This window comes from Ranitomeya variabilis, chromosome 3 (assembly GCF_051348905.1).
Source record: "Ranitomeya variabilis isolate aRanVar5 chromosome 3, aRanVar5.hap1, whole genome shotgun sequence".
In the NCBI taxonomy this organism is placed as follows: Eukaryota; Metazoa; Chordata; class Amphibia; order Anura; family Dendrobatidae; genus Ranitomeya; species Ranitomeya variabilis.
The window spans coordinates 181,387,739-181,410,455 of NC_135234.1; the positions used below are offsets into that span (position 1 = coordinate 181,387,739).

Genomic DNA, 22,717 nt, shown 5'->3' on the forward strand with positions numbered 1-22,717 from the left:
ACCACCTCAGGCCACCTGTCAAAAGTTCTGTCCATATTTGTTATCTGCTATTTATTGATCATATGCTGGTTGATGGAGATCAAAGACCAAATATATACATACTGGTTTATCCAGATTTTTTGCTTTGTCTCGTCATCCAAGTGAGCCCCTGGTTAGCTGATATAGCAGAAAAAAAGGCCTCCTTGAAGAGACCCACTCTAGAAGCTGCTAGATGTGGTTAAACTGATTGGGGCGAAGGTTTAGCCGGTTCTAATTTTAACAGCAAAGCCCTAGTGGCTGATTCTAATTTCTTTTACATCCAGAATCCCAAGCCCCAGTGAAGTGAAACTCACCACCTGACAGACGTTGCGACAACCCTTCCAGGAAATTTGGGACCATGCCAGCTTGACTTGCTCTGTGGCACAATCAATTGGCCGACAGTGAAGGCTCTTGCCTCATACATTGGCTTGACCAGCCCGAACTGCAGGAAATATCACATGATGATAATGTGCTGCCCCAAAATTAGTCCCACAATGATCAACCTCATGTATCCATGGGTGAGAGAATCAAAGTTAGAGAGGGGCTTTTAACCCCAATATCCTCTGTACCCCTGGACTCAGCAGTCAGGGACCCCTCTCATATATGACTTGTAGTCCTCAATACTTTATTGAAGTACTTATTGAATTTATGATAGCATTTAGTCTTTTATGGGTAGGAGTCTATTAGCCTCTCACATCTACAACTGGCAATCTTTGCCCACTCTTCCTTGCAATAGTGCTTTAAATTTGTTAGATTGCGATGGCATGTCCCATGTACAGTGCTCTCTTCAGGTCACCCACAGTTTTTAATTTTGATTCAGGTCTGGGCTCAGGCTGAGCCATTCCAAAACCTTCATCTTTTTCTGGCATAGATATTCTTTTCTTGATTTGGAGGTATGCTTATGGTTATTGTAATGTTGAAAGGTGCAATTCCTTATCATCTTCAACTTTTTAGCAGAGACCTGAAGGTTTACTTACAAAATTGATTGATATTTGGAACTGTTCATAATTCAGGAAGGCCACTTCTTGATGACTGTTTTCCGTGGTATATCTAATGCCTTGAAAAATTTTTGTATCCTTCTCCGGAATGATAACGCTGTAAAATGCAACTATGAAAATATCAGAATATGGAGTTAATACAATCAATGTAAATGATAGCAACTATGTACTGATTGCTATTTAACGTCAGTTTAATCACTTTCACGGCCTTGGATGTATAGGTACGTCCAAGGTCGTGTCCCTGCGCCGGAGCCCACATCTCTCCCTAGACATGACAGGTGATCCTCTAACAGCCGCAGGTTGATCCAAGAACTACTCGCGGCTGTTAACAAGTTAAATGATTTTGTCAATATCTGACATCGGCATTTAAGGTGTGCCAGGTGAAAGCAATACTAACCGGCGCCCCGTCACTTGATCACGGTACGCCAATAGTTTGTCATAACAGTTGGGGGTCTACAGAAGACCCCCGTGCCTGTCATTGTAAATCTCCTAAGAACGCCTGCACGTGGCCAGAGTTCATATGAGATCATGATTTAAGCTACACATAGCAATGTTGAAGTACAGATCACAGCTGTCGGATGATCACAGCTTCAAGTCTCAATATTAAAAAAAAAAGTTAAAATCACTTTCCTTTGGCCCCTTTCAAAATGAAATAATTAAAAAATACACATATTTGGTATCACTGCATTCAGAAATGTCCGCTCTATCAAAATATAAAGTAAATTAATCCAATCGGTAAATGGCGTAGCATCAAAAAAATAAAAAACTACAGAATTACATTTTTTGGCCACTGCAATATTGCAATAAAATGCAATAACAGGTGCTCTAAACATCGCATGTGCCTCAAAATGGTAGCAATAAAAATGTAATCTCGGTTCACAAAGAATAAGTCATCACTCAGCCCCAGATCCTGAAATATTAAGATGCTATGTCTTGAAAAATGTCAATATTTTTTTTCCTTACACATTTCGGATTTTTTTTCATCACTTAAATAAAAAAGAACCTACACATGTTTGGTATCTGCGTAGATGTACTGACCTAGGGAATCATACTGCCAGGTCAGTTTTAGCATTTAGTGAACATGGTAAATAACAGACCCCCCCAAAAAATTGTGGAATTGCAATTTTTTGCAATTTCACCGCACTTGGAATTTTTTTCACATTTTCCAGTATACTACATCGCAAATTAAATGGTGTGAGTCAAAAGAGCAACTAGTCCTGCAAAGAAACAAGCCCTTACATGGCTATATTGACAGAAAAATAAAAAAAAGTTATGGCACTGGGAAAGAGGGAAGCAGAAAAACTAAAATGCAAAAATGGAAAATCACAAGGTGGGGAAGGGGTTAAATATAATTAGCTAATTCTGAACACAACCACATCCCCATTTACAAGATGGTGTTAACACTTATGCAACCACATTATTTAAGTTTTGTGATTTTTATGTTCAGTTTATTTCATAATGTACTTATTTTAACCATAAACTGGCAGGAGGGGTGCACATAGGTCCACAACTCCCTCACTGGCAGAAATATTCCCCTTTCCCATCATTTCCCTGAAGACAGCAATATTCTGCCCCTTCTCACCTCTTCCCCAGTAGCAGCAACATACCAAACTTTCCCAATCATCTCCCACTAGCAGAAATATTCTCCCCTTTCCCATCCTTTCCCTGTTGACAGAAATATACTTCCCTTTCCCTTTCTTCCCCACTGGCATTTCCCCCTTTCCTGACCCTTCACTGCTAGCAAAATATAGCCCACTTCTGCAGTAGTACCCTTGCCCAAACCTGGTCAGTCTATACTTCATCTTTTTTTGAGATACCAATCATGGTAACGGATAAGTGTTGACTCCATAGAAGCAGGACTTTTTTTATGAAGACAGGACGTTGAGTGCCACACGTGCATCAGGAATCTTAAAATTGGTTAAAGCATTTGCTATAAATGTAACTGTTTTATAGATATTTGTGAAGACAGTCCGTTATTCTTTTAAAAGCTTCTATGGGCAGCACTGAGGCAAGGTTTGAATCTGACCAAAGGACTCATGAAATTGTATGCTCTTCCATTATTTGGCTTTCTTGCCATGTTCTCTGGTCTCCACCTGGGTTATTTGACTTCCTATGAAATCTGGTATTGTGGGGGTAATCTGAAATGTGAGATAAGCTGAGCGGATCAGACTAAATTTGAATTTGCGTGTTTACAACGATTTTCCTAGGAAAAGTTATTCTCTGCCTGCCTCACAGTGAATGGTTGCGTCTGGGGTTTCACCTGAATTACACATTTCAGAGATTTAGATGGAAACCCCAATGTAAGTGCTCAGCGAAGAGCAAAGGATAAATATGAACTGATTCAAAATGTTATGCTCCCCAAAATGCGACTAATAAAAGCTTCAACTCAACTCGCAAGAATAAGCCCCCACTCTGGTGCATCATCTGTTTACAGAAATATAGGGGGTGTTCCCATTACTGCTAACACAAAAGCTCTGGAAAAGTGACATGGCTCCCATCAAAACAACTCCTGTGATATCTGCTCTTCCAGGTACAAATGCCCCCTCCCTCTGAGCCCCACAATGTGCCTAAAATATAATTAGTAGCCACATGTATGGCATTACTATCGTGAGGAGAGCCCACTTAATTTACAGGTGCATTGCTCCAGAAGCACAAGCTGGAAGCGATGTATTGGGCACTACAATGGCATGTTTGCATTGTCACTCTGCAACTTCCATTGCGTGTCTGTTTCTGGAAATCACCCACAGAGTCAAAATCGTCACTGCACCCACAGTTGAATTCTGAGGGGCTGTGAATTTCAAAAACTTTAGGGTAACTTTAGAGTGTTTCTTCTGTTCTGGCACTTAAGGAGTCTGCAAATGCAGTCTGTAAACTATTGTAGGAAAATCTGCATTGCAAAAGTCAAATAGTGTTCCTTGTGTGACAAATTGTGAAATTTGAAAACAAAAAATCTGGGGCTAAAACAACATTTTAGTAGTAAAACTGTTGCTATTATTTTGTCACCACCCAATGGTATAAAATTCTGTGACACATCTGTGGTTTCAATATACTAGATGTGCTCACAGAAGGATGCAGCTTGTATATTGGGTCACTTACTTTCCTTTTATTTTTCTGCTGTTTTGGCACCTCAGGGGCTCTGCCAATGTGACATGGCACCCGCAAAAAAATTCCAGCAAAATTTGCGCTCCAATATGGTGCTCCTTCTCTTCTGAGCTTTGCACAATGCCTGAAATGCAGTTTCCAACAACATATGGGGTATTGGCGAACTCAGGAGAAATTGCTTAACAAATTGTGTGGTCCATTTTCTCTTATTAGCCCTTTGAAAATTAAAAACTTGGGCTCAAAGCATCATTGTAGTAGAAAAAATTTTACTTTTCCATTTACTCAGCCTGAAAATTAAAATGCTCACTGCCCCCCTACATGAATTCCTCGAGAGGTGTAGTTCCAAAATGGCATCACTTGTGGAGGTTTCTGTTTTTTGGCATGTCAGGTGCTCTTCAAATGTGACTTGGCATCCGCAATCACCATTTTAGTGGTAAAAATGTAATTATTTTCTATTTCCCGCCCAATAGTATAAAGTGTTGTGTTGCATACCTGTAATTTCAATATGCTAATTGCAGCTCTAGATGAATTCATTCAAGGGTGTAGTTTGTAAAATGGGATTACTTATTGGGGGGTTCTGCTGATTTGGTTCCTTAGGGGCTCTGCAATGACACATGGAACCCGCAAACAAATTACAGCAAAATCTGCACTCCAGTATGGCGCCCCTTCCCTTCTACATTTTGCACTGTGCCTGAAAAAATAGTTTCCGACAGCATATTGAGTATTGGCAAATTCAGGAGAAATTTTTGTGGAGAAAAAGCAATTTTTTTCATTTTCATAGTCCAACGTTTTAAAATTCTGTAAAGCACCTATGAGTTCAAGAGAGTCAACTTACCCGTAGGTACATTTTTGGAGAGGTTTAGCTTACAAAATGGGGTCACTTTTGGGGCAATATGGCATCTGCAATCCATTTCCCCAAAATCTGTACTCGAATAATTAAACAGCACTCTTTCCCTTCTGAGCTCTGCCATGTGCCCAAATCATAGCTTTCTCCCACATCCAGCATATCCGCGTATTCAGGAGAAATTAAACAAATTGTATGGTCCATTTTCTCCTGTAACCCCTGTGAAAATGAAACATTTGGATCTAAAGCAACATTTTAGTGAAAAACATGTCGCTTTTCATTATTTTCTTTCACTTTGCTATTATTTCTGTGAAACACTTGAATGTTTACCAAACTTTCTGCATGCAGTTTTGAATACCATGATGGGTGCCATTTTTAGAAATGGGTCTTGTTTAGAGATTTTCTGACCTTCAAAGTCACTTTAAAATTGTAGTGGTTCCTAAAAAAAATCAGATTTGTAGAACTTGTTGGAAAAAATTACTCCTAATTTTCTAATCCTTCCTGCCTAACAAAAAGAAGTATGTTTAAAAAATTATGGTGACATAAAGTATACATGTGTTAAATGTTATTTATTATATTGTGCGTTATGACTTTTTTATGGCATTTAAATTCAAAGTTCAAAAATTGCAAATGTTTCAAAATGTTTGTAAAATTTTCAATATATTCATGCCTGTCAACCTAAACTTACTACTATTATAAACTACAATGTGTCACACACAAAAAATCTCAGAATCATTGTTGATGCATTTCAGAGTTATTACCACATAAAGTGACACTGGTCAGAATTGAAACATTTAGCCTGGTTAAGAAGGTAAAAATAGGCTGTGTTGTGAAAGAGTTAATGTGGGTTTGATTTATGTGTGGTTTGTCCTGATGAAGAAGTTGGATGACTTTGAAACGCGTTGACAAATAAACCGCATAGCATATTGTTCGGTCTCCTGAATCTACTGTTCATCAGCAGTGCAGTCAACCCACATTTTGCCTGCTCCATTTTGTGTGAAGAGGTTCACAGCATTGATTATTTCATATGGACCTAAGGACCTTTTGGGCCCTCCAACAACTATAGGGTCTAGGGGCAATTGCAACCCCTTGTACCCACTATAGTTACACCCCTGGAAGAAATATAATTTTACTGAGCAATAATTGTTAGTATGTCAGGCAGTTTGAGCGTTCATGATGAAGTGGAAGTGGCGTTAGAAGGTTATGCTTCTCTGATTAAAAATATTCCTAAACGATGTCATACAACATAATTAATGGAGACTGAAAATGATTGACTATTGTTAACTTATTATCTGAGAGAAACGACCAAAAACTAAATACCAAAATATTGATAAAACTACCTATTAGAATCTTGACAATAGTCATGTGAGCAAACTACACTTTACACAATCCCCATAGTAAGTTGTCTGGTAATACATACTTTCCATCCTCATCTGACCTTATTATGCTGCCAGCATTCCTAACACAGGAAGTATTAATGATGGGCTGTGGGAAAATCATAACTTTATATTAGTTTTTCTGTGCAATTCTCAATTCTATACAATTCTTAATACCAATACATTTGCAAGGGTGGATACTATCTGTTCCAATCTAGAAACATAGTTACATGATTTATAAGAGCAAAAAATACATAAGTTAATCCAGTTCAAAGCTGATCCCGAAGAAGTAAATAAACCCCATGAGGCAAAGGCCAACTTTTCTAATTTTAGAGAAAATAAATCCTATCTAACTCCGAATATAGTGTAGAATCAGAATGAAACCCTGGATGAATGACCCATCTCCAGGAATCTTGTAAGCATAACCTGTAATATTATTACACACAAGTAGGCATCCAGGCTCCTCTTACATTTTTAGTGAATTCTCTAGGACAACTTTCTCTGGCAGAGGGTCACATAGCCTCACTGCTCTTACAGTAAAAACACCCTTTTTGTTGTAGAGGAAAACCTTCTTTCCTCTAGACTGACCTTTCAGACGTCAGCATACCAGCATATGTGGCACAATAATGTCACACCAGGAAGGGCAGAAGAGGACTTGTCATTGGACATCAAGGAATAAGATTAGGTAAGTATAAACTTTATTTTTGTGGGGAAGTAGCACTCTGTGGACATTATTACTGGCATGGACACTTTTGGCCTTTGGATAATGTTTTTGTTTCCTATAATTACTATTTACTCACTATGTAGTGGTAATGGTGGTGATCATCAAAAGGCAGAGTTATTCTGGCCTAGTTTTGAATCATTATTGGTAAAAATGATCTTTGTATAGTTATTTTGTTCAGATTGTTTTGAACAATCTTAACATATGTATAGAATTGTGTATATATATATAATTTTATTTTATGTGTCAATGGTATATGTGAAGACTTACAGTGTCATGTATATGTTTGGGCCCCCCCGGTCAAAATTTCTGTTATTGTGAACAGTTATGCAAGTTGAAGATGAAATGATTTCTAAGAGACCTAAAGTTAAAGATGACACATTTACATTATATTTTAAGTAGAAAAAAATATGTACAGTACAGACCAAAAGTTTGGACACTCCTTCTCATTTAAAGATTTTTCTGTATTTTCATGAATATGAAAATTGTACATTCACACTGAAGGCATCAAAATTATGACTTAACACATGTGGAATTATATACTTATCAAAAAAGTGTGAAACAACTGAAAATATGTCTTCTGCTCTAGGTTCTTCAAAGTAGCCACCTTTTGCTTTGATGACTGCTTTTCACACTCTTGGTGTTCTCGTGATAAGCTTCAAGAGGTAGTCACCGGGAATGGTTTTCACTTCACAGGTGTGCCCTGTCAGGTTTAATAAGTGGGATTTCTTGCCTTATAAATGGGCTTGGGACCATCAGTTGTGTTGTGCAGAAGTCTGGTTGATACACAGCTGATAATCCTACTGAATAGACTGTTAGAATTTGTATTATGGCAAGAAAAAAGCAGCTAAGTAAAGAAAAACGAGTTGCCATCATTACTTTAAGAAATGAAGGTCAGTCAGTCTGAAAAATTGGGAAAACTTTGAAGGTGTCCCCAAGTGCAGTGGCAAAAACCATCAAGCGCTACAAAGAAACTGGCTCACATGAGGAAAGGAAGACCAAGAGTCACCTCTGCTTCTGAAGATAAGTTTATCCAAGTCACCAGCCTCAGAAATCGCAGGTTAACAGCAGCTCGGATTAGAGACCAGGTCAATGCCACACAGATTTCTAGCATCAGACACATCTCTACAACAACTGTTAAGAGGAGACTTTGTGCATCAGGCCTTCATGGTAAAATAGCTGCATGGAAACCACTGCTAAGGACAGGCAACAAGCAGAAGAGACTTGTTTGGGCTAAAGAACACAAGAAATGGATATTAGACCAGTGGAAATCTGTGCTTTGGTCTGATGAGTCCAAATTTGAGATCTTTGGTTCCAACCACCGTGTCTTTGTGCGACTCAGAAAAGGTGAACGGATGGACACTACATGCCTATTTCCCACCGTGAAGCATGGAGGAGGAGGTGTGATGTGTGAGGGTGCTTTGCTGGTGACACTGTTGGGTATTTATTCAAAATTGAAGGCATACTGAACCACTTGGCTACCACAGCATCTTGCAGCAGCATTCTATTTCATCCAGTTTGCGTTTAGTTGGACCATCATTTATTTTTCAACAGGACAATGACCCCAAACACACCTTCAGACTGTGTAAGGGCTATTTGACCAAAAAGGAGAGTGATGGGGTGCTACGCCAGATGACCTGGCCTCCACAGTCACCAGACCTGAACCCAATCGAGATGGTTCGGGGTGAGCTGGACCGCAGAGTGAAGGCAAAAGGGCCAACAAGTGCTAAGCATCTCTGGGAACTCCTTCAAGATTGTTGGAAGACCATTTCCGGTGACTACCTCTTGAAGCTCATCAAGATAATGCCAAGAGTGTGCAAAGCAGTCATCAAAGCAAAAGGTGGCTACTTTGAATACTTGGAATATAATTCCACATGTGTTAATTCATAGTTTTGATGCCTTCAGTGTGAATGTACAATTTTCATAGTCCTGAAAATACAAGAAAATCTTTAAATGAGAAGGTGTGTCCAAACATTTTTTACATTTTTGAAGTTACAAAAAAAGAAAGTGGGCAAATGCAAAAGTTTTGTTTTTACCAATGTTTCAGACCTTAATTAGCCTGCTAGCATTATGGCTTGTTCACTATTATCTTTAGGAAAGGCCAGGTGATGCAATTTTTCCAGCCTCTTCTAACCTTGTGCTAAAAAATTGCAGCCATGGGTTCTTCTAAGCAGCTACCTAGCACTCTGAGAATGAAAATGGTGGAAGCTCACAAAGCAGAAGAAGACTATAACAAGATAGGAAAGCTTTTTCAAGTTGCCCATACCTCAGTTCGAAATGTAATTAAGACATGGCAGTTGACATGAAGGTCAATGGCAGTTGAAAGCAAGTTGACAGTGGAGCTCAAGATAAGGTTTGGCAGACCAAGCAAAATTTCACTTAGAGCTGCTCATAGAACTCCTTGAGAGGCAAATTAAAATCCCTGCTTGACTGCAAAAGACCTTCAGAAAGATTTAGCAGACTCTGGAATTGTGGCACATTGTTCTAATATTCAGAGACACCTGCACAAATATGGCCTTCACGGAAGAGTCATCAGAAGAAAACCTCTCCTATGTCCTCACCATAAATTTCTGTGTCAGAAGTATGCACAAGAACACCTGAACAAGCCTGATCCATTTTGGAAACAAGTCCTGTGGACCAATGTTGTTAAAATATAACTTTTTGGCCATAATGATTAAAGGTATGTGTGGGTAAAAAAGGGCACAGAATTTCATGAAAAGGATATCTTGCCAAGCATTAGGCATAGGGGTGGATCAATCATGCTTTGCGGTTGTGTTGTAGCCAATGGGGAACATTTCATGGATAGTGTGAAGAATGGATTCAATTAAATTTAAGTGAATTCTTGATGCAAATATAACATCATCTGTAGAAAAGCTGAAATTGAAAAGAGGATGGCTTCTACAAATGGATAATTATCCTAAACACAAAATCCACAATAGACTACCTCAAAGGGCGCAAGCTGAAGGGTTTACAATGGCCCTCATAGTCCCCTGATCTGAACATCATTGAAAATCTATGGCTAGACCTTAAAATAGCAGTGCATACAAAATTACTCAGGAATCTCACAGAACTGGAAAAATTTTCCAAGGAAGAATGGATGAAAATCCCTCAAACAAGAATTGAAAGACTCTTTCCTGGATACAGAAAGCATTTACAAGCTGTGATACTTGCAAAAAGGGGTGCTACTAGTTACTAATGATGCAGGGTGCCAAACGTTTACATCGACCCATCTTCCTTTTTGTAATTTTTGAAATGTAAAAAATGTAATTTTTTTATTTTATGCAAAAGGCAAAGTAAATGTGTAATCCTCAACATTAGGCCTTTTAGAGGGCATTTCATCTTTAACTTGCTTAACTGTTCACAATAACAGTAATTTTGACCAGGGTTGCCCAAACTTTTACATGCCACTGTATCTCTTAGTGTTTGTACCCCTGATCTTCTAAGACACTAGCATCACCCCTGTACTAAAAAATTCTGCTTGTTAAAGTTACAGTCCTGGAAATTTAGTTTTGTAGTTATTAGGTGACCCCTTATTTTTAAACAAATCATTATCCTGATTATATTCCTAGGTACTATAGTAAGTCCACTTAGTATTCAATTTATTACTTTAGTTGCAAGTCTACAATATGTTTCTTGAGTGTTGTTGCCCAAAACTGCAAACATTATTCCAACTGTGCTCGGACTAGTGTTTTGTAAACTTGTAGAACTATGGTAATGTCATGTATGTTCTCTTTTGACACACCCGTGATCCTATTCATCTTTGCAGCGTCTAGCTGTCACTGTTGATTACATCTTTAAAATGTGTTCCAGACATGATTTTGTGGCATTTTGTGAGCTAGAGCATTTCAGAGAAAACTTTGTTTCAAGATCCCACCAGGGACTGTGGAGAGAAACAAACTAGTCCAGCACCTTCCCCCTCCCTCCTGGCTGGCTTCTCCTTGAGACACTCGCCTGAGTTGGTGCCGGACTAGTCTGGTCAGAGCATTTCAGCCAAAAACATACCTGGCTGTAATTATGCAGCCAGATCGTGATTTATGCTGCCTGTGTTTTAGGCAACATGAATTGACATGAGAGGTTCCCTTTAAAGTAAATAGGACCCAATGTGGACTGTGTGGTACACCACTAGCAAGAGCCCCCAATATACTTACATACCCCCAACCAGTTTTTTCAATGATCTACATATAGACAATTTCCAAGCTTTCTCATTTTTCTCACCTACCTTATATGCAACACATTATCAAATGCTCAAAAACTTGAAGATAAATAACATAGTGTATATACGTCCTACAATCCACTCGAATTTCTCAGTCTCATCCAGAACTTTTCTCATCATAGAAGTTGATCATATTAGTTTGATGGCTCGGATCCTTCATAAACTTCATGCTGATAAGGAGCTATCCATTTATTTTTATTCAGATACTCGAAGTTACTATCCCTTAGAATACCATCAAACGTTTCACATAAAATAAAGGTTAAACTTTTCCACATTCCTTATGTGCCAGTCCTGTGGAACAGATCTTCTAATTATAGAATGCTTAAATGTTAAAAATAATGGTCTGTCTATCACTATATACCATCTGGATCCAGTGGTTTGTCTGTTTTATTCTTTTTAAGGCAGCACTATACTTCTGCCTGGGCTAGACAGACAACATTTAATGAAGAGTTTACTTTATCCTTCTGCGATTCACATTGAGAAAAAGAAATGTTTAATACACTTGCTTTCTTCTAATCACCCTCCACAATTCCTCCCTCATTACTTTTTAATGGGATGATACTTTTAGTTTTAATATTTTTAGTGTTCATGTAGCTGAAGAAAATTTTAGGCTTAGTTTTATTCTTTTTACTAATGAGATTTTCTCTCTTCAGCTTTTAGTTTAGTTTTAGTTTTATGTGCTTTCACAATTATGTTTCTCCTGTTTGCTTTTTAAAACTTCTTCACTCACTTATTGTTTTTCTGGTTTGAATACGTTTTGACAATGTATTGCTTCATTTATATTTTTGCTTATCTACTGTACATTGGTTTCCAAACATCATCATGAAAGGGCTTCTCCTCTTTCAGAAAATGTCGGTCTCCAGGTGCAGTTTATTATAAAAAAAATATATATATATGAAACCACACTTTACTCATGATCAACAGGTCTGGCAAAGCATCTGTACCTCTGCTCCCAGAGTCTGATATTAGCTGCAGCACTGACATCATAGTGCGACCACCAGTCAGCCAGTTTAGCGGCTCTGAGCAAGATTTACCATGGCAGAGTCGCTGAGCTCAGTGACTGGCTGTTGATGTATAAAACAAAATAGTGAGGCCACACCCTGACAAAGGTCTTCTGACCGAAACGTTGCCCCAGGAGGCAGAATAAAATGTGAGCTGCTTTTTTCACTTCCTGGTGTGGCGCTGTCCCTTTCTTCAATTTGGATCTGGGTGTTGATGTGTCGTCAGTGCTCCAGCCAATATCAGACACCAGGAGCAACACTGTCTGATGGCCCGAAGTCTAGTAGTCCACACACTGTATGGATGGTCCCGAGTAGTCCCCCACATTACATGGATGTCCCCAGTTGTCCCTCCACACTGTATGGCGGCCCCCAGTTGTTGCCCCAAGAGTATTATTAAAATAAAATAAAACATATTATACTGACTTAACTATAGATCCTGATGAGTCCGCTGCCGGACAGAACAAAGGCGTGGATGGACTAATGTGGTGATGTCATCACGCTGGGACATGCGGAGTCCTGGCATGATGATGTTATCATACTGCTGTGCCCCTATCCTTGTCCATATGTCTCCCTGTTTAAATCGACCTGCGATATACAGAACATCGAGCAGCAGTGCAGGAGGATCATGTCTCCCTGCTCCACTTCAGAGTTTACAGTGGATACAGTTAAGAGAGGCAGTAGCTTCAGATGGGCCCCGAGCAACTGACACACTACCCCCTCGGTAACTATGCTACTGATTGCCATATATGTGCATAATATCACCGAGACACAGCTGTGCCCATACGATCACCAGCAAGAGTGTGGTTGTAAACTTACAGGTATACTCCAACAGTAATGCCTGAAAGAAACTGCCAGGTTTGTAGTTTTCATGAAAGTGACTTTTCAGAAAACCCTTATCACGAGTTGCAGTTTATTTTGAAAATCAGTGAGCTCAGCAGCTCTGCCTGAGAAAGTGCAATGAGCAGCTCAGAGCAGTTGACCTAAGTGACTGCAGTGCTGTCAACGTGACATCAAAGCTGCAGATAATAACAGTTCTTGGGAGCAGCGGCGAAGGATGGACCCTGGGAGAATGATTAAAGGACAGTTTGTGTTTTTTGGTTGTTTTTTTTTTAAACAAAAATAAACTACACCTGAGGACAGGATAAAGGCTTATCCAGCTTGCAGATTTTTGCAAAAATGTCCCTAAGTGGATTAACTACCAATCCTCCCCAGAATACTTACAGTTAAAACTAGAAGTTTACATACACTATATAAAAAGACACATATGCATGTTTTTCTCAATATCTGACATGAAATCAGAATAAACATTTCCTGTATTAGATCAGTTAGGATTACCATAATTATTAATATTTGCCAAATGCCAGAATAATGAGAGAGAGATGTTTTAAGGCATTTTATTACTTACTGCAAAGTCATAAGTTTACATACATTTCATTAATGTTTGGTACCATTGCCCTTAAAGTGAATGACTTGGGTCAAACATTTGGGATCTCCTTCCACAAGCTTCTCACAATAGTTTGTCATAATTTGGGCCCATTCCTACTGAGAAAACTGGTGTAACTAGTTGATCCAGGTTTGTAGGTCGCCTTGCTCGCACCTGCCTTTTCAGCTTTGACCATAAATTTTCAATGGGATTGAGATCAGAGCTTTGAGATGGCCACTCCAGAACATTGACTTTGTTATCCTTAAGCCACTTTGTTACCATTTTGGCAGTATGCTTCGGGTCATTGTCCATTTGGAAGACCCATTTCCATCCAAGCTTTAATCGATGTCTTGAGATGTTGCTTGAGTATTGCCACATAATCTTCTTTTCTCATGATGCCATCTATTTTGTGAAGTGCACCAGTCCCTCCTGCAGTAAAATAACCCCACAACATGATGCTGCCAACCCGTGTTTCAGAGTTGGAATGGTGTTCTTAGGCTTCCAAGCTTCTCCCTTTTTCTTCTTAACGTAATGATGGTCATTATGCCCAAAAAGTTCAATTTTAGTTTCAGCAAAAGATGTCCGAACTCCTAGGACAGAATTTACAAGGTGAACACCATCAATTTAATAGTACTTGAGGGGGGAATGGGGGAAAGGGATTGCAAATAAAATTTAACCTTTATTATGACTTATATGATAACATATAACATTTTAAATTAAATAATCATTCATCATAAAGATGTATATTGGATCACAGTGTGTGACTATTATTTCATAAGCACCACTGTGATCCACCAGATCCCAAGTGACTAAAATTGAGAGTTATAAAAATTAATGTGAAATGGAATCCCAGCCACTGACCCTAAAATTCAGGGCTGGATTCCAGTTTCACTATTGGGCACTCAAATGTTATATTCTAAATTTAGGAATCTTTGTTAGGAACAAATTGTAAATGTAGGAAGGAAAGAGTGCACAATGTGATTTTTTTTTCTCACGGACAGTCTGAACAAGAGAAATATAGGTCATCTGAACAGCCCCATTAAATAGCATGGGTGAGTGTGCTGTCTGTGTGCTTTTCGATCAAAAATTGTGCACACAGACACAAACACTTAACTTTTTTTCTAAATTGAAAAATCAACCAAGACTTTTATGCTGGAAAAGAGGTGTGGGTAATAGTAGCTTTTCTAGCTCTCCAACACTTTGCAGAACACCGAAGAGCCTGGCTTCACCATATTCAGGACACGTGGAGCTCACAGAGAATGCAGTCATTTCTTCCTAGGTAACTACGAAACCCAGCCAAGGGTTGAGAACAGATATGGAAAATCCCACTTCTGCTCCAAATAAATTCTTATGAAAATGAAAATGAAAATCTTCTGGATTTTGCCTTATAAATATTCATTCATATCTGTGTTGCATTACAGTTCCATAGTCATTAGTCAAAAATGTAATTAAAAAAAGAGTGGGAACAGAAAATGAAACCATTTGGCTTAGCGAGTCAGTTGTCTTTCTCAAGTTCACTATAAGGCCACATGCATACGTTCAGTATTTGGTGAGTTTTTTACCTCAGTATTTGTAAGCCAAAAGCAGAAATGGGTGACAAATACACAAGTTGTGACGTGTTTATATTATACTTTTCCTCTGATTGTTCCACTCCTGGTTTTGGCTTACAAATACTGAGGTAAAAAATTCACCAACGTGTGCAAATGGCCTTACTGTTCTGAAAACAGCTGGCTCTGCAGTGCTAATACATAGACTTAGCTATCTTATTAATCAATGTCCATCCCTTTATCAAGCCATGCCCTATGACTTAGCAAATTTAGCCAAACCAGTGTCTTCTCCAAAAGGAAAAGACAATGATCTTGAGCATTAATAATCATTAGAGACATTGTTTAAAGTATGCCTCCACCAAAAAATAACAGGTTTTACCACAGCTAAGCATAAAATTCCATTAATGTCTTAAAAAATACTTTTAGCCCTAGGTGCATATAAATCTAGGAGGTCTGAGTCAGTAGTCACTGTGTTTCCCTATAGCACAAGGAAAGTCGCCAAGGGTGGACTTATTGCAATGAGAGCAGAAAATGCTGCTATGATGCTGCTAGGGACTACGGGCCTGTTCCTGGTTTGTCATTTCAACATTTCAACACCTTCACGACAAGAGCAATTTCCATTTTTGCATATTCGTTTTTTTCCTCCTCTTCGTCCCAGAGCCATATTTGTTTTAGTTTTTGTCCACATAGACATATGAAGACTTGTTTTTCGCAGGACAAATTGTTCTTTTGAATGACATCATTCATTTTACCACAGTATACTGGAAAACAGGAAAAAATTCTAAGTGGGGAGAAATTGTGGAAAAAAAACATAATTCTGACATTGTTTTTTGGGAATTGTTTTTTGCTTCTACATTTTGCAGTGAAAATGACTTCACAATATAATTCTGTCCATCAGTACGATTAAGTCAATACCAAACATTGCCAGTTTTTATTATTTTAGTGGTCAAAAACATAAGAAGTTTGCAAAAAAAAATATTAGGGTGTCTCTACTTTCCGTGACATATAATTTTGTATTCAGTCAAAGCTGTGTGTTAGCTTATTTTTTGCGGGGCAAGATAAAGTTTTTATTGATACCATAGATGTGACATTTTGATTGCATTTTACAGCCTTTTTGTGGAATTGCAGCTATAAAAAACGAAATTTTGGCATTCTTGATTTTTTTTTGTTTACCGATGAGGTTACATTTTTTTTTACTTTGATAGATCTAACTTTTGTGATGATACCATACTGTATATGTTTTGTTTGCTTTTTGCCTTTTTTATGTAATGTCAATTTATCTTTCCTTACCTGTTCTTTATCTTTCTTTTCAAAATAAATAAAAACTTCAAATCACCCTCTTCCCATCCCGTAGGGGATGATTTGAACTCATGATTTTTTTTCTCAGATTTTTATAAAACATTTGTTTTACTTTTCACTGTTCTTAATAGTCTCCTCAAGGGACTTGAAGCTGCGATCGTCTGATTGCTTGTGCTATATACAGCGGTGCTACAGCATCGCTGCATATAGTCAAAATCACGGTTCCTTTGAAGCCCGACCACAGGCACACCATTGAGTGCATGGAATTACACGTCCTCTAAGCCAGGACCTGTTAAATGCCGCAGTCAGGTGGAGCTCCACTCCATCCGCAATGTTAGAGGCAGATCCTGGCTGTGATACACAGTCATCACCTCACCGGTATGGGGCGAGCTCAATCAACAGGACATGGGTGTGTTACAGCCGCTCCATAGAAAGCCTCCTCATTTCAGGAACTCAAAAGTATTTGGAGAAATTAATTTTACCGTAAATAAAATGTTCATTTATAATACTTTGTAGAGAATCCTTTGCAGGCAATGACTGCCTGGAGTCTGAAAGCCAAGGACATCAGCAAACGCTGGGTTTCCTCCTTTGTGATCCTTTTCTGTGCCATTACTCCAGCTGACTTAAGTTGTTGGCTTGTTTTTGGATCTTTTTGGGTTAAGTTTTGTCTTAAGTATGTTAAATGCATGCTCGATGGATTTGAGATACGGTGATTGACTCGGCCATTATAGAATATTCCACTTCTTTGCCTTAAATTCCTGGGTTGCTTTCGCAGTATGTTTTGGGTCACTGTCAATCTGTACTACGAAGCGCCATCCAATCAACATTGCTGCATTTGGTTGAATCTGATCCGGAAAGTATGGCATTTTGTATACTTCAGAATTCATCTGGCTGCTTCTGTTTTCGGTCATATCATCAATAAACATTAGTGATCCAATCCCATTGGAAGCCATGCATGACCATCCTATCACACTGTCTCCACCATGTTTTACAGAGATTTGTTGTGCTTTGGATCATGAGCCTTTCCAAGACTTCTCCATACTTTCTTCTTCTGGTGCAAGCTGATCTTAGTTTAATCTATCCAAAGAATGTTTTTACAGAACTGGGCTGCCTATAGTAGATGTTTTTTAGCAAAGTGTTATCTGGCTTTTATATTTTCTTGTGGTGAACTTTATGTATTTGCTCTCATGAAGTCTTCTCTTTAAGGTAGGCTTAGATACTGAAACGCGTACTCCATAGAACATGTTCTTCACTTGGGTGGATGTTGTGAAGGGGTTTTTCTTCACCATGGAGCATCATCCACTATTGTTGTCTTCAATAAATGTCTAGTCCTTTTTGAGTTTCCAACCTTACCGATGCGCTGTTTTTTTGCAGAATGTTTCAAACTGTTGATTTGTCCACTCTTAATATTCTCAAATGGATTTGTTTGTTTCTCATTTTTTCAGTCTAACGATGGTCTGTTTCTCTTCCATTGAGAGCTCCTTTGACCTCATGTTGTGGGTTCACAGCAGCAGCTGCCAAATGTAAATGTCACACCTGTAATCAGCTCCAGACCTTATACTTGGCTTAACTGATGATTAAATGAGTGAATAGCCTATGCAGCCCATTAAAGAGCTTTTGATATAATAGTCCAATTACTTTTGGCCCCTTTAAAAAGAAACAGCTACATATTAAAAAGTTAAAATTCCTAAACCCTTACTCCAAATAGGATGTGAATACCATCAAATTAAAGCTCAGAGTCTGTACGTTAAGCCCATATTGATTATATAACAGTATATGGAATATGTTTTGGTAAACTGCTAAAATGCCAAATCTTGTGTCATTGTCCAAATATTTCTAGACATAATTGTAAATCTGTAATTTCTTCTAAACTCCTTCAGCACCACCACAGGGGAAATGAAGTATTAAACAATTTATATTGAACTCAAAGGGCATCTGTGTAATATATACAGTAGTTGTACTGGGTAACCCAGAGTAAGGATTGCTATTTGTAGGTTTTTAGTCTGGCTAATGAATGAGGATCAGAATTGAATAGAAGGATATTTGTAAATGGGGTTTCTACAGCAAGGACTAGTGATTTGCACGGGGGAGGGGGACCCAATCACAATTGCAACATGACTTTTACATATGTTTTTTTTTCCTTGTAGGTATATTGGTGCACTTGGAGCCAGAGTAATATGTGATAATATCCCAGGTCTTGTCAACAAGCAGAGACAACTTTGTCAGAAGCATCCAGACATCATGCAAGCCATTGGTGAGGGAGCTAAGGAGTGGATCAGAGAGTGCCAGCATCAATTTAGGCACCATCGCTGGAACTGCAGCACCCTGGACAGGGATCACACAGTCTTTGGTAGAGTCATGTTAAGAAGTATGTTATCTTGCCTAAAACTTCACCTAAAAAAAAACCCCAGAAAATATTATGACATGGTGCTAGAATATACATATTCCAATGTGGTGTGGTGTGTGGATGTTTGACTTTAAGGTGTAAGGTGAGTAAGATGACTATGAGAGATAACTGAATGGTAACATAGTCACACAGTTGTGGTTAGGACAAAAATATAAACTTAAATTAGACCCCATAAAGTAGTGATCACATTTGTTCTTTATAGTAGGTTTTTGCTTTTGATTCGAGTAAAATTAAAGTGTTGTTCTTAAAATATCAAATATCCCCTATCTTTAGGATATCGCATAACTTTCTTATCGCTTGGGTTCTGACCAGCAATAGGAAGATCGGAGCTCTGAAATCCAGAGAATGAGGCTCTGAAACCGCTGACTGGAGTGGAGGTGTGCATGCTTGGCGTGCAGAGTATAGCATTCAACTTTTACCTTCAGATCTAATGAGCCCCATTCTTTGGGTTCCAGAGACCCAATATCAGAATCGCTTCTGGTCTCAACAGTCAGACCCCCATCTATTAGCAAGGTATTACTTATCCCATAGGAAAGGGATAACATGATTTTTGGGAGGAGCAACTGTTTCAGAAACATTTTTGATGCATAGTCATTATTCATATTTATTTTGGTTCTCATTGCTTAAAATCTTGTCTGAGATGGGAACAAAAACGTTTTCTTGTTTTCTTGGCACAGCACAATTTTTAATCACAGACCTTTATAAGTATCTGAACTTATCCTCATAAAAACAACCTGTGGACCAAAGTAGGGCAGTTTCTAGAAAGAAATCAAACTTTTTTGTCATTTTCGACAACCTCATTAAGGCAGCTTCCTGCCTATGCACAGCATATACAGATAAAGCAACCAATCACTAGTGTGTGTGGGAGGGGTTATACAGAGCTCAGCATTCAGAGAACTGGTAGATCTGCAGCAGAGAAAACAGTGATTTTTTTCAAATTTGTAACAAGCAGGCCAGTAAGTGATACATCACTGGAATCAGGGTTTCTGTGCTTACATCATTCTGCTCTCATATGAGGTAGAAAAATAAGTGACAGATACACTATAAATCAATGAACTGTGTGAAGTATGGATCTGCTGGTTGCTTTACAATGAGTAATGCTTTTTGTAGCCATTTTGGGCTTTGGTTAGTAGATAAAGATCCTTCTTTATCAACTACCTAATATTTCATATTTCACTACGTTACTGACAGAGTTCCCACCTTGCAGCAGACAAATGTGGTTTAAAACATTCCCTCAATGATTTTGCGCTATTACTTACATTTTATTATCTTTAAAATCGTGCTGTCAGGCGGCACCACATGTGACTATCATTTTGGTTGCATTGCTATTGAGGCTGTTGCCTAGACCAGGAATGGGCAATTAATTTTCCCAAGGGGCCACATGAGATACCGTGATTTTTGTGGAGGAGGAAACCAACAGGCTTAACTTAATTCTTCTCATCATTATTATGATTTCATATTTTTATTACTTAATATTGAGCAGAGTATATTGAGCAGAGTAGAGTCTGTTGACTAGCTGCGACTGCTAATACATATTGTGATAGAGCGTCTTGTAACATATATTCTTATCATTAGCAGTCAATCAAAACCATGTATATTACTGCTTTTTATAAAGTTTATAAAAGAAGTAAGTAAAACTGCTCTTGTTATTCAGCTCTTGTACCTTCACCGACAGCTACCAACACACTATGATGTCCCCACAGTACCCTCACACAGTATGATGTCCCAACACAGCTCCCTACAAAGTATATCCCCACAAAGCACCCACACAGTATCTCCCCACTTAGCCCCTAAGCTGTATGATGACCACAGATAGCGCCTTGCACGGTATGATATCCTGTCACAGTCCTTCCACACAGTATACTGCTCTGACACAGCCCCTCAAACGGTATGATGTCACCACAAAAGCCCACCACACAGTATACTGTCCACAGAAAGCCCCCATTGCATGATGTCCCCATACAGTATGATATTCCCATAGAGAGAGAAGATGGAGGACAATGTGTGAGGGAGAGAATAACATGGAGGACAGTCTGTGAGGGCGAGAATAACATGAAGGACAGTCTGTGAGGGAAGAAATAACATGGAGGACATAAATGTAAGCACCAATATTTATATGAACAGTATGATGTCCCAACACAGCTCCCCACAAAGTATATCCCCACAAAGCACCCACACAGTATCTCCCCACTTAGCACTTAAGCTGTATGATGACCCCAGATAGTGCCTTGCATGGTATGATATCCTGTCACAGTCCTTCCACACAGTATACTGCTCCCACACAGCCCCTCAAACAGTATGATGTCACCACAAAAGCCCACCACACAGTATACTGTCCACAGAAAGCCCCCATTGCATGATGTCCCCATACAGTATGATATTCCCACACAGCCTCTCACCAGTATGATGCCCCCACAAAGACCCCCATGCAGTATGATGTATTTCTGCAAATCCAAGTGCCCCCCTCCCTTCTGTGACCTACAGTGTGCCTAAACCACATGTTTGGCATTTCTGTAGTGATGAGAGCCCACCTAAATTATGGGTTCATGTCTCCAGAAACATAAGCTGGGCATAATGTTCTGGTCACTGCAGCATACTGATCACTGCAATGTGCTGGTCACTACAACGTACTGGTCACTGCATCATACTGGTCACTACACGGCAGTTTGTAATTTTCACTCAGCAACATCCACTGCTGCTTGTTTCTGGAAAACACCCATGGAGTCAAAATTGTCACTAAACCTGTAGATAAATTCCCAGAGGGGTGTAATTTCCAAAATAAAATGGGGTTTCTTGAGGGGGGATTCTGCACTTCTGGCACTGAGAGGCTCTGTATATGTAATCCGCAAACTATCTGTATATATAATTGTCTAAGGGTTTGTCTGTCTGTAACCGAAATCCTGCGTCGCTGATTGGTCACGCCCGGCCGGCCTCAGCGAATCAGCGTTCATAAATAAACTACATACATATACTAGAACGAGAATAACATGAAGGACAGTCTGTGAGGGAGAGAATAACATGGAGGACAGTCTGTGTGAGGGAGAGAATAACATGGAGGACAGTCTGTGAGGGAGAGAATAACATGGAGAACAGTCTGAGGGAGAGAATAACATGGAGAACAGTCTGTGAGGGAGAAAATAACATGGAGAACAGTCTGTGAGGGAGAGAATAACATGAAGGACAGTCTGTGAGGGAAAGAATAACATGAAGGACAGTCTGTGAGGGAGAGAACATGGAGGACAATGTGTGAGGGAGAGAATAACATGGAGGACAGTCTGTGAGGGCGAGAATAACATGAAGGACAGTCTGTGAGGTAGAGAATAACATGGAGGACAGTCTGTGAGGGAAGAAATAACATGGAGGACAGTCTGTGAGGGAGAGAATAACATGGAGAACAGTCTGTTAGGGAGAGAATAACATGGAGAACAGTCTGTGAGGGAGACAATAACATGGAGGACAGTGTGTGAGGGAGAGAATAACATGGAGAACAGTCTGTGAGGGAGAGAATAACATAGAGAACAGTCTGTGAGGGAGAGAATAACATGGAGGACAGTCTGTGAAGGAGAGAATAACATGGAGGACAGGCTGTGAGGGAGAGAATAACATGGAGGACAGTCTGTGAGGTAGAGAATAACATGGAGGACAGTCTGTGAAGGAGATAATAACAGGGAGGACAGTCTGTGAGGGAGAGAATAATATGGAGGGCAGTCTGTGAGGGAGAAAATAACATGGACGACAGTGTGTGACGGAGAGAATAACATGGAGGAC

General features: G+C 39.2%; 1 protein-coding gene across 1 annotated transcript in view; it reads left to right on the plus strand.

Annotated features, from left to right (window-relative positions):
- WNT2B (Wnt family member 2B) overlaps window positions 1-22,717 on the plus strand; it is a 133,182-nt gene that overhangs the window by 39,866 nt on the left and 70,599 nt on the right. The window contains exon 2 of the mRNA XM_077294904.1: window positions 18,690-18,910. Coding sequence (XP_077151019.1) covers window positions 18,690-18,910 — 221 coding nt within the window. The remainder of the gene's footprint in view (window positions 1-18,689; window positions 18,911-22,717) is intronic.